Genomic DNA, 13,354 nt, shown 5'->3' with positions numbered 1-13,354 from the left:
ATGTGATATGATCAAACGAGATTGTCTAACCACAGAGGCTGCACTCTGGTCACGTGACACGGGGAGCAAAGTTTTGAAACAGTCTGAACTAGCAAGCAAAGCTGTAGCCTACACAATGGCCTCAGGTTCAACAGAACCAGAGCCTGCGGGGATGCTAGTACCAAAGAGGAATGGAACATCAGCCGTGTGGGAATATTTTGGGTTTAAAACAGATGATGTCGCACAGAGTCAGGTACTGTGTAAAACCTGTCTTGGTAGAGTTTCTACATCTCGCGGAAACACTACGAATTTGTACCAGCACCTTAAGACTCGGCACAAAACAGAGTATGGTAGATGTATGGCTAAAAAATCTAGTAGTGTGCAGAATAAACCTAGTAACGTTACTCGGCAAGGATCACTGACCGAACTGTTTGATGGTGTTACGCCATATGAACGCACTTCAAAACGGCACGTGGAAATCACCAAAGCAGTAACCCACTGCATCGCGAAAGACATGATGCCCGTCAATACGGTGACCAAGCCTGGGTTCAATAATTTGGTAACTACACTGGATAAGAGGTACAGAATGCCCTCCCGCACGTATTTCAGTCAGACTGCAATACCCGAGCTACATATGCAATGTAGGCGGAGGGTCGCAGCGGAGTTAAAGGCTGTTGAGTTTTTTGCGGCGACAACAGACATGTGGTCAAGCCGTACAGCAGAGCCCTATCAAAGTCTGACGGTGCATTACATTACCGAAGACCTCCACCTTGAAGCTCGCAGCCTACAAACGGCCTACTTCCCCGAAGACCACACAGGGGAAAACATTGCTGCTGGCCTGAGAGAGGGGCTTGCGTGTTGGGATCTCCCTGAAGACAACCTTGTCTGCATAACGACGGACAACGCGTCAAATATGGTGAAAGCAGCACAGCTGAACGAATGGACCAGGCTCCAGTGTTTCGGACACAGATTACATCTTGCTATTGGTAAGTTACTGCCGTGAGAGAGAGAGAGAGAGAGAGAGAGTGTGCGTGTGCATGCATGTATGTGCGAGCCTGTGTATCACTCTCTCCTACAAACACACCACACTATTATTTATCTTGTTCTTTACTGCTGTTAATTCTAGATATGTTATGTCAACCCCACCCTGATGTACCCACCTCTTCTTATGTATTTTCTTTTTTGTTTTTGTCTTATGGTCTTATGTTCTTGTATGTCATGATGTATGTAACAGTAGCTTTGGCAACACTGTTCCCATAGTCATGCTAATAAAGCAACTTTGAATTTGAGAGAGAGAGAAATGGTGAAACCTTGCATCATAACTGCAATTGTATGTCTAACACTAATTTTACTTTTTACTTTATTTTTTTTTCCCTCCAGAAAATGCAATCAAAGATGGTAGAGTATCAAGAGCAATTGGGCTGTGCAAGAAGTTGGTGGGGCACTTCTCGCACAGTTGGAAGAAAAAGGCAGCTCTCACTGAGGCACAGAAGGAGCTTAAGCTTCCTGAGCACTCTCTCATTACTGAGTGCCCTACAAGATGGGGGTCCAAAGAGAAAATGATTGCCAGAGTGCTGGAACAGATGAAAGCCATATCGCAGGTATTGACAGGTGACCGACATGCACGCTCCCTCATCCCAACCTGGCAGGATGCTGAAGTGTTGGAGTCCATTCATAAGGCACTGCATCCTCTCTCCGAATTTACTGATGCTCTTTCTGGAGAAGAGTATGTGAGCATCTCCTACCTCAAGCCAGTTCTCCATCTTCTGGCAACATCAGTCTTGGCTGAAGATGCTGCGGACACTGATCTGACTAGATCAATTAAAACCAAGGTCCTGGCATACCTCAACGACAAGTATAGTGACCTCAACACCCAGGAGCTTTTGGATGTTGCGTCGTTCATGGACCCTAGGTTCAAAACGCAATACATCAGCGCAGACAACCTTCCTGCCATTAAGGCCCGACTGAAGACAGAAATGGTGGAATCGGCTAGACGTACACATAATCAGGTAAATCCTTGAAAATTATATTTCCACAAACACATAATATTTAAAAATAAGCTAACTGCAAAACTAATGTCTCTCTTCCCATCTGGCAGGAGAAGAGGTCTCGCACTGAAACTGCTCAAAATTCTCCAAGTGCACAGGCCTCTGGGGGAAAGGCAAAGAAGACTATTGGTAGTCTTTTTAAAACCAGTGCGGCCTCTTCAGCTTTGCCTCTGCCACTTGAAGATGTCGTGGAGGCAGAGTTGAATAGTTACCTGTTGACCCCTGTCATTGACGGAGAGGATGATCCCTTAGCCTGGTGGAAGGTGCACAACATTCACTTTCCACGACTGTGCAAGATGGCCCGCAAATATCTGTGTGTGCCAGCCACAAGTGCCCCCTCAGAGCGTCTGTTCAGCACTGGAGGGAATATAGTGACCTGCACTCGCTCATCCTTAAAGCCAGCAAAAGTAGATATGCTAGTCTTCCTAGCAAAAAACCTGTGAGCTAGGATGATTATGGCTAACTGAGCCATACTCATTGTGCACTTTAGTTTGTGCTGTGTTGCTGTTACTTACTGCAGATAATCATACAGAAGACAAAGACCTTAAAAAATAATCGCATATCGCATCGCAATCGCAATATTGGGGCAAAAAATCGCAATTAGATTATTTTCCATAATCGTTCAGCCCTAGTAACTATGCAATAAGAAGGACTTAGTGTTGTTAATCACAGTAGTGTAGGAGTGGGAGCTTCTCACCATGTGTATGTGCAGAGAAAAATGAGGGTCCTCATCATGTGTAAACACTAATTAAGCAGTGTTACTGCAGTAAACAATCTTTTAGGGGTCTTCAGTGTCCACAGGACTCTTCCGCACTTCCGTACAGTGAGACTGACTGGACTTTAATTATTAGTATTTTCTTTTAGCTTTATTTGTATGCCACTTTTTTAAAACACACAGTTACAAAGCGCTTCACAGCTGAATAAAACCAAACCAAAAATCAGTGGTTTATTATCATTTATTCTGATTATTTGTTGTACATGCTTTGTCTGTGTTTGTGTAGCCCTTTAGAAAGATGTAAGTGTGAAAATTAAGATTTCTGTAAGTGTACAGCTCCAAGGTTAGCAGCGACTAATAAAGAGAACAAAAATCTGTAGAGAAATAAAAAACACCAATGAGCCAAACCAACATGAATTAATTAAGAGATAAACAGAGCGTGCAGGCGAGTTTTATTACCCAAAGCTCCTGTGGGATAGAAGCCATCCCTCTTCCTCCTCTTCATTCCATCATCCCCTCTCTGTTTCACTTGATTACTTCTGCTACTCTCTCCCTTAATGTCTATTTTTTCTCACCTCGGTTTCTCAGTACCCAGTGTCCAAAGGGAACTGAGCGCACTGAGGAGAAAAGAGGAAGCCTGCAGCTCTTTCTGTTTGCACCCCCCCATCGAGAGGCAGATGAAAAGTTCAGCTGGACTATGTGTTCTAGGGCTGAATGATTATGGAAAATAATCTAATTGCGATTTTTTTGCCCCAATATTGCGATTGCGATGCGATATGCGATTATTTTTTAAGGTCTTTGTCTTCTGTATTATTAAACAAAGACAAGCAATACATCATATAGTATGGCCAATACTATATTACATTAATTTTAAACTGTTCTTTCCTGGAAGACAGACCTCTGTTATGATGACATGAGGTGATGCATGAATTGATGACTGACATTTTTATTTAACTACTTCAATCACAACAGTATATTTGAACATACACAATAGTTTATTTTTAGCTTACAAACATCTGAGCATAAAGTGCTGACAAGGAACCCTGGTGTAAACATTAAAATGAAAGTCAGTACAATGTGCAGATTGCAGAAATATACATAAAATAAATCAGTGGCTTTACCACACTCAGTTTTTCGACATCTGTGAACTACTAGACAGTCATTAAATTAAAAAATAATATTAAATAAATAAAACTAATAAATAAAAAATACACACATCTTACTGATCTCTGCAGTCAGTAACATTACACATAAGGTGCAAACATAATAACAATTGTGTAAACACACACACAAACACGCCTTTAAATTAAAACTGGCTGAACATCTTGATTATCTGCAGTAAGTAACAGCAACACAGCACAAACTAAAGTGCACAATGAGTATGGCTCAGTTAGCCATAATCATCCTAGCTCACAGGTTTTTTGCTAGGAAGACTAGCATATCTACTTTTGCTGGCTTTAAGGATGAGCGAGTGCAGGTCACTATATTCCCTCCAGTGCTGAACAGACGCTCTGAGGGGGCACTTGTGGCTGGCACACACAGATATTTGCGGGCCATCTTGCACAGTCGTGGAAAGTGAATGTTGTGCACCTTCCACCAGGCTAAGGGATCATCCTCTCCGTCAATGACAGGGGTCAACAGGTAACTATTCAACTCTGCCTCCACGACATCTTCAAGTGGCAGAGGCAAAGCTGAAGAGGCCGCACTGGTTTTAAAAAGACTACCAATAGTCTTCTTTGCCTTTCCCCCAGAGGCCTGTGCACTTGGAGAATTTTGAGCAGTTTCAGTGCGAGACCTCTTCTCCTGCCAGATGGGAAGAGAGACATTAGTTTTGCAGTTAGCTTATTTTTAAATATTATGTGTTTGTGGAAATATAATTTTCAAGGATTTACCTGATTATGTGTACGTCTAGCCGATTCCACCATTTCTGTCTTCAGTCGGGCCTTAATGGCAGGAAGGTTGTCTGCGCTGATGTATTGCGTTTTGAACCTAGGGTCCATGAACGACGCAACATCCAAAAGCTCCTGGGTGTTGAGGTCACTATACTTGTCGTTGAGGTATGCCAGGACCTTGGTTTTAATTGATCTAGTCAGATCAGTGTCCGCAGCATCTTCAGCCAAGACTGATGTTGCCAGAAGATGGAGAACTGGCTTGAGGTAGGAGATGCTCACATACTCTTCTCCAGAAAGAGCATCAGTAAATTCGGAGAGAGGATGCAGTGCCTTATGAATGGACTCCAACACTTCAGCATCCTGCCAGGTTGGGATGAGGGAGCGTGCATGTCGGTCACCTGTCAATACCTGCGATATGGCTTTCATCTGTTCCAGCACTCTGGCAATCATTTTCTCTTTGGACCCCCATCTTGTAGGGCACTCAGTAATGAGAGAGTGCTCAGGAAGCTTAAGCTCCTTCTGTGCCTCAGTGAGAGCTGCCTTTTTCTTCCAACTGTGCGAGAAGTGCCCCACCAACTTCTTGCACAGCCCAATTGCTCTTGATACTCTACCATCTTTGATTGCATTTTCTGGAGGGAAAAAAAATAAAGTAAAAAGTAAAATTAGTGTTAGACATACAATTGCAGTTATGATGCAAGGTTTCACCATTTCTCTCTCTCTCAAATTCAAAGTTGCTTTATTAGCATGACTATGGGAACAGTGTTGCCAAAGCTACTGTTACATACATCATGACATACAAGAACATAAGACCATAAGACAAAAACAAAAAAGAAAATACATAAGAAGAGGTGGGTACATCAGGGTGGGGTTGACATAACATATCTAGAATTAACAGCAGTAAAGAACAAGATAAATAATAGTGTGGTGTGTTTGTAGGAGAGAGTGATACACAGGCTCGCACATACATGCATGCACACGCACACTCTCTCTCTCTCTCTCTCTCTCTCTCTCACGGCAGTAACTTACCAATAGCAAGATGTAATCTGTGTCCGAAACACTGGAGCCTGGTCCATTCGTTCAGCTGTGCTGCTTTCACCATATTTGACGCGTTGTCCGTCGTTATGCAGACAAGGTTGTCTTCAGGGAGATCCCAACACGCAAGCCCCTCTCTCAGGCCAGCAGCAATGTTTTCCCCTGTGTGGTCTTCGGGGAAGTAGGCCGTTTGTAGGCTGCGAGCTTCGAGGTGGAGGTCTTCGGTAATGTAATGCACCGTCAGACTTTGATAGGGCTCTGCTGTACGGCTTGACCACATGTCTGTTGTCGCCGCAAAAAACTCAACAGCCTTTAACTCCGCTGCGACCCTCCGCCTACATTGCATATGTAGCTCGGGTATTGCAGTCTGACTGAAATACGTGCGGGAGGGCATTCTGTACCTCTTATCCAGTGTAGTTACCAAATTATTGAACCCAGGCTTGGTCACCGTATTGACGGGCATCATGTCTTTCGCGATGCAGTGGGTTACTGCTTTGGTGATTTCCACGTGCCGTTTTGAAGTGCGTTCATATGGCGTAACACCATCAAACAGTTCGGTCAGTGATCCTTGCCGAGTAACGTTACTAGGTTTATTCTGCACACTACTAGATTTTTTAGCCATACATCTACCATACTCTGTTTTGTGCCGAGTCTTAAGGTGCTGGTACAAATTCGTAGTGTTTCCGCGAGATGTAGAAACTCTACCAAGACAGGTTTTACACAGTACCTGACTCTGTGCGACATCATCTGTTTTAAACCCAAAATATTCCCACACGGCTGATGTTCCATTCCTCTTTGGTACTAGCATCCCCGCAGGCTCTGGTTCTGTTGAACCTGAGGCCATTGTGTAGGCTACAGCTTTGCTTGCTAGTTCACTCTCGGTAGACTGTTTCAAAACTTTGCTCCCCGTGTCACGTGACCAGAGTGCAGCCTCTGTGGTTAGACAATCTCGTTTGATCATATCACATGTTTTACTCGCGCATGTCACGTAAACGGAGTATAATCGCAGCGTATAATCGCAGCCTTTGCGGTTAGAAAATTGCACTTGATCATGTCGCGATATTATCGCAAATGCGATATATCGTTCAGCCCTAATAGTTACAGTAATGAACTTTAAATCTTTGCCGTCTCAGGTGCAGGTGTTATACTCGGGTGGATGGGTATATATTAATTATTCATGCTTTCTCATATACCTGAGATTCGAATGGAAACTGCATTAACATTAGCATTTTGTGCAGGTGTTCAAATGCATGCCATCCACAGGCAAAGACCAAAGCACACAAATACACTATGGATCTCACTTGAATGAACAGCAAAACGTTTTGGTAAAATTCTTTTTATTTCGATGCCGAACACAGGAATACTCATATTTCAGTTGTCCAAGGTATATAGAAAATCAAGGAAAATCTGAATAGATGGATTCCAAGCATTCATTGTTGTGTCAGGATTGAGATTAACTTGTGTTATGTGTCATGCTCTGGCTCATGTTATACTAGGAACAGTGACTAAAGTTAAAATTCCATTTAGAATTATGAAAAATGCATCAACAAATACAGTCAAAGAATGTATATCACATGTATAGTAATTCAATATATGACTCAAACAGAAAGAGTAACTCTTCCTCTCTTAAATTGAGCTTTTTGGAGTCAGCAAGAACAATCCATTAACAGTTATAAAAAACAATATTAGTGTAGACCTGCAGTGCATTCACTCCCCACTACAAAGATAAATGCACATTTGAGAGCTTACTGGTGTGAAACCATAGAAACTAGTCTAAAGAGAAATAAAGAGATATGGTCAAATGAGTCATCTCCTACTTTTGGCAACTGGCCATGTGCATTTGTAGTGTACACTAGAAGAAGAGTACAGGTCTGAATGCACTGAGAGGTTCCACTGGCTCTGGATAGTTAGATACCCTTGTTTACATTGCTGCCGATCAATACAAAATGTATTGCCCTCATCCATAGGGCACAAGGGGTCACTAAGTAGTTTAATAATAATGGGAGTGATATCCTAGCAAACATTTCGGCATAGATTTACTGTTGGCTCACGGTCCATTTTAGATTTCAATATTGGATGGATAAAAAGTCCTAAAATGCAACTTGTGCTTACATCCTTGGCTTCATCTTACCCTCTCAACATTTTTATGTTTTACTTCCAAAAAGCAGTACACAGAGATGTCAGGCATAGAGCAAATGTTGCAGGTTGCAAGCAAGGGAGTATGCAAGCACAAGGCAAGTGTTGAACAATAAGCGTGCTAGTCAAAGACCCGGTGGCTGCACCTCTGGAAGGGGTCACATCCACAGACTCAGATTTAGAACGCTGACAGAAGAAGAAAGGAAGGTGGCAGGCCAATATCAAAGGCATGCAACAAACCACTTTCTCAGTTTAGTAAGTTTATGTATCACCAAATATTAACTGCACTAATTAACACATTATGCATATCTTCCAATAACAGTGTGTGTTTAAATAAAAGTCTGGTTGCAATCTAATGTTTGAGCAGGAGAAAATCTTTTGTTTATAGGCCTGTGTCACGACGAGTTGCACCGGTGTGTTTTTTGAAACAGGACCCAAAAGCAGTTGTGGACAAAGAGTTGCAGGTTTAAACAAAAGCAATCCTTTACTTGGATGATGGCAGGAGTTAAACATGTAACCCTAAGCAAACTAAAAAACACTAAACAAACGCTATGAAGCTCTATGACTGTGAGTATAACAATGACTAAGACAATGGTGGGGATAACAGACTAGACTTGTAGTCAAGACCGCCTAATCCGAGACCAAGACAAGACCGAGACCAGAGGGTATCGAGACCAAGACAAGACCAAGACCAGAGGGTATCGAGACCAAGACAAGACCAAGACCAAGTTGAGACGAGACCGAGTCGAGACGAGACCAAGACCGAGACAAAAAAAGTCTTTAAACTGCAGCCAGATGCTGCTTCGTTTACGGGTGTCAGGCATATTTATGTGTTTTTGCTTTCGCACAGCCCTCCTCACCGCTGTCTACTGTCTCACTCACTTACTGAGAGTACAGACGGATGCTCCACTTGACTGTCGCGTCTCTCACCCTCTCTGTTTTTCACATAATGATATTATCCTATATCCTCGCATGTGATTGGCCACAATATAGAGTGATTGGAGCATAACTGAGCCACTTTGTGAGAGCTGAGCAGCGAAAGGAAATTAAGTGAGGGTAGAAATGACTGAAAGATTATTATGGTCTGTTTTGAGTTTTGTTCAAAAAAGAATGACTTCATATATATATATATATATATATATATATATATATAGTTTTTTAATTAAGCAGCAAGGCAGAACAAAGTCGGGCCTGTATCAAGACACAGGGACTGAACCCCAATTCAACCAGACCCAGAACTGATCCGGAATTAAAACAGGACTACAACAGTAACCAAGAGAGAACCAGAATCAGAACTAGATGATAGTAGCACTAAAAATCATCATAGACCTGCACTACACTTATTTTTTAATTCTACCAAAGTACAATATTTAGATTGAGAAAAGTTTATATAATTATTTAGCCTTGTTGTGCAAACAAGCCTGCACAACTTAATAAATATGAATTTGAAAAGTAACAAATGGTATCTAAAAAGAAACACTAGGTACGAGATACATGTTCTGATGAGTTTTGGCAAACAACCATTTACATATTTACATTATTAGTTCAGTACGAATGATTTGCTTTGGTACCTGGTCAAACTTAAGCTCTCCTCTGTCTGCAGCAAACTCGCAGGCAGCAGCTTGTCCCCCCTCGCTCACATGGGTGCTGTGCTCAGTCGCCTAGTGCCTGAGCTCGGATCATACCAAAATTAGGGGGAATTTACGACGGTGCGCTCTGTGCTTCGTGTGTTGTTTTTGTTTTATACAGTTGTCAGTCAGGCATCTAACTAACAAATTACACTCCAAAAGACCCCATGCTTCTGAAAAAATGACCCGGGCTTAAGCCCAGTAAGCCACCCCCCTGCTCCGCTGATGGTTGACTCCAAATCTCCCGAACACTATGTCGATTTGAGAACGCAAGACCGAAACAGCGAGACCAAGACCGAGACCAAGACAAGACAAAAGTCTGTCGAGACCAAGACCACTTAAAAGTGGTCTCGAGACATCCAACTCTATAACAGACGACCTGACAATGACATTCAGAAAACTGAGGACTTAAATACACACATGAGGCGATCAGGGGAAGTGGAGACACATGAGGAAATGGCTGATTTGGATATACATAATGATGCACAGGAAAGAGTAAATCACATGCAGTGAACAAAGAACAGACTCTTTCAAAATAAAACAGGAAACACAGAGACATAGACATGAAACGAACTAGACAACAAGAGCCACACAGACATGAACCTAAACAAACAATAAACATCAAAATAGACTAAAACTCAAAACACTGGGTCGCACGACCCAGGACCATGACAGGCCTGAATATAAGGAGAGAAAACTATTCACTATTTAATTATCACGGGAAAAACGTTTCAGTAAGAAAAAATATTTACATTTTCTGCAAGTTATGCAGCACATATTAACTCCTTATATATTTAATAACAAAAATATATGATATTTTGTGCATATCTCCCTTTGAACTGCTACTATGCACTTCTTTTATGTATAAATATAAAAACATATATAGATTTGTTTTCTGAAAACGGTGTCACTGTCTGTTTATATGATAGACCTGTTCATGCAGGTTTCACTCCAGCAGAGATATTGCTGTTGGAGTGTTTGTAGTCCGAATGCAAACATTCAATACGTCTCAGCTGTAGGGATGGGTATTGATAAGATTTTCACGATTCCGATTCCATTTTTGATTCTGTTTAACGATTCGATTCTTTATAGATTCTCTTATCGATTCTTTTTTTTTTTTTTTTTTTTTTAAAGGAGAACACTAAGGTCGATTAGCTTAGAACTTGTTTTATATCTTCTCTTTGAACAAGGTAGACATTTAGGAGTAACATGGCCTTACAAACCCAACAGTGAGATCTTAAGAGATCCAGCCTACGGCTCTTCAATGGGGTTACATTTACAAAAAAATTGTAAATGTAAAATAATAAAATAAATATTCGTCTGTAGCAATAACAAAGTATAACATAAATTGTTCTGTGGCAATTACACAAGAATCTCCAGTAATGTCCCTGCCTACAATTAAACACATTCACTTACCGAAAATCTGTGGCAAATGGGTTCAAGCCTTTGACCACAAACTCAGTCACTGCTCGGTGACATTCGTCTATCCTGCCTGAAAGGATAGACGAATGTAGACTGCAGCGAGAACTGGCAGCATCTGAGCCAGACTCTGTCTGTCTCTCTCATCACGGTCACCTAAATGCACAGTAATGGCAGGTTTTGTAATAAGGCAGATCGCGCTAACATAATATGCACTGTTAGTTGATTATTTACCTGCCGCATTAACGGGAGAGGACGTGCAAACGTTACCGCTGCTGCTGGGTTGAGATTCACGAATCTGGAGCGGAATTAAAAACACGACATTCATTTAAGGTTATCGCGTGTTTTGTGAGCAAATGCTTTTGCATATTCGTAGTGTTTCCTCCCTTAAACGAAGTAACTACTTTGCAAGTATTGCAAGTTGCCCTGTTGTCATCCGTTCTCGTAAAGTATAATCAAACTTTTGAGCGTTTGAGCCGCTTAGGTGCTGTGTTTCCTGCCAGGTAAATGACGCTCCGCAACGTGGTGACGTCATTCGGGGCGACTGGAATCGATAAGGGAATCGTTTGCAAAAATGGCAAACAATTCCAAGGAATTGAAACAGTGGGAACCGGTTCTCAACAAGAACCAGTTTTCGATACCCATTCCTACTCAGCTGGAGGCACAAAGTCAAGGGGCAGCACAAAAGCAGTTAATGCTAGAAGAAAATATAGGATATAAATAACACACACGCACGCATTATTTTACTTATCAAATATGTTGATAACTTGTCTTAGAAAAGCACAGGGATTTGTGCTACTTCTAAAGCTAATTTTGTACCCTCAAGGCAGAGCCAAGCTAGCTCTTTTTCCATATTTTAAACATCATACTAAGTATAGTAATTTCTGAGTACAGCATTTTGCATGTTGTTCTGCATATTGTTGAAATAATTATTAGATTTTTATATTTATTTGATCCAGCAGAATCCAGATATTTCTTCAAACTCAGTTCTGTTCATGGACTGTGATTCTGTTTCTTGCTGTTACTCTTCAAAATTCAAATCATAATTGTGCAGAATTTGACTTTGCATCACAAATTATAGAATTTGCTTAATCCACAAAATATGCTGCGATGATAAACCATGAAACAGGAAGCAAAAATTCTGAACAAACATATAAAGTTTACTAGACTTGTTGGGAGTTTCCACTGTTTACAATAAGCCCCCAAACTGAACTTTAACTACATCATGTCTTAGCTTAACCCTGACCCTTGACATGCACAGATGCACACATAAACAGACTAATGGGGTAATTGATAATAGGGCTAAACTGCTTGTCATTAATAAGACATTGAACAAACACTGCACAGTCTCTGTGGACAGATTGTTCCTAAAATGTGCCACTGTTTATACAGACCACAGCATGAGAGAGGAGATAAGCACAGTGATTTAACACAGCAGAGGCCTGCATGGGTCCTAGCCCCATCTGAGATCTACTGTAGTTTAATTTATAACTCATCATCAAAACAGGCGCACCATGGTTATTAAAATAAACAAAAACTAGATTAAAACTAACTAAATGATGCATCGAGTTACAAAACCAAAATCAAAATGTTCTCTGGATGAAAATGAATTGTTGAAACCAGAGGCTCGAGGACAATGGCTTGACTGCTTTGAGCGGATAGGAAGACGACAGAAACACGCAAAAGAGCATCTCTGAATGCACAACACGTCAAACCTTCAAGCTGCTTCTGATGGTTGCTCGCAGCATGATTTGAGCATCATGTCACGAAGCCCAGATCATGTGACGCAAGGTTTCTTGAACATGACATTGAGTTCACTGTACTCCTCATAATTCACAGATATGAATCCAATAAAGTGTCTTTGGAATGTGGTGGAATAGGAGAGTCACATCACTGATGTGCAAACTTAATGCACATATTTTTTGTAATGCTATCATATAAATATGAACAAAATTCTCTGAGGAATGTTTCCAGCATTTTGTTAAATCTTAGAATTAAGCAAATTTGTCCCGAGGGCAGAAGTGTGAACAGTCCGTGTTGGGGGGTGTGTGGGGTCTTTGGGGATGGACTCTGCAATGGTAGATGCTCTGCAGAGAGGGCAGCAGGGTCCTGATGATCTTCTCCACAGGTGTTATCACTCTCTGCAGGTGTTTGGTCCATAGCAGTAGTGCTGCTGTACCATGCAGTGATGCAGCTGGTCAGTGTGCTCTCCACAATGCAGCTGAAGAACTTGCTGAGGATCTTGGCCGACATACCGAATTTCCTCAGCCTCCTCAGGAAATACAGCTGCTGCTGAGCCTTCTTGACCAGCTGTGTGGTGTTCAGTGTCCAGATGAGGTCCTCAGTGATGTAGACGCCCAGGTGTCCAAAGCTGCTCACCCTTTCCACTTCAAGCCCCGGATAAACAGCGGCTGGTGAGGCTTCCTCTTCTTCCTTGTGTCCATCATCTCTTTTGTCTTATCAGTGTTGAGGGTGAGGTTGTTGTCCTCCCACCATGACACCAGA

At 41.8% G+C, this 13,354-nt stretch overlaps 2 protein-coding genes across 2 annotated transcripts; one reads left to right on the top strand and one right to left on the bottom strand.

Annotated features, from left to right (window-relative positions):
* Positions 1-115: 115 nt before the first annotated feature.
* Positions 116-2,470, top strand: LOC309708797 (E3 SUMO-protein ligase ZBED1-like; the record flags this gene model as incomplete). The annotated part of the gene is made up of 3 exons (XM_082537086.1): positions 116-965; positions 1,360-1,988; positions 2,078-2,470. The coding sequence occupies 3 exons, from the start codon at positions 116-118 to the stop codon at positions 2,468-2,470; spliced, it is 1,872 nt and encodes a 623-aa protein (XP_082393212.1).
* Positions 2,471-3,470: 1,000 nt separating this feature from the next.
* LOC309709105 (E3 SUMO-protein ligase ZBED1-like) lies at positions 3,471-6,678 on the bottom strand. The gene is made up of 3 exons (XM_082537569.1): positions 5,661-6,678; positions 4,635-5,263; positions 3,471-4,545 (listed from the first exon to the last, which is right to left on the bottom strand). The coding sequence occupies exons 1-3, from the start codon at positions 6,625-6,627 to the stop codon at positions 4,153-4,155; spliced, it is 1,989 nt and encodes a 662-aa protein (XP_082393695.1). The 5' UTR covers positions 6,628-6,678; the 3' UTR covers positions 3,471-4,152.
* Positions 6,679-13,354: the final 6,676 nt, after the last annotated feature.

This window comes from Aulonocara stuartgranti (assembly GCF_965226115.1).
Source record: "Aulonocara stuartgranti genome assembly, chromosome: 6".
NCBI classification, from domain to species: Eukaryota; Metazoa; Chordata; class Actinopteri; order Cichliformes; family Cichlidae; genus Aulonocara; species Aulonocara stuartgranti.
The sequence above is the reverse complement of the archived record's forward strand: the minus strand, read 5'-3'. Positions and strand labels throughout refer to the sequence as shown.

Coding starts and splice junctions, on each gene's coding strand:
- LOC309709105 (XM_082537569.1), bottom strand. CDS start 6,627: ATGATCAAACGAGATTGTCTAACCACAGAGGCTGCACTCTGGTCACGT. Junction 5,264..5,660: donor CAGATTACATCTTGCTATTG/GTAAGTTACTGC, acceptor TTTTCCCTCCAG/AAAATGCAATCAAAGATGGT. Junction 4,546..4,634: donor CTAGACGTACACATAATCAG/GTAAATCCTTGA, acceptor CCCATCTGGCAG/GAGAAGAGGTCTCGCACTGA.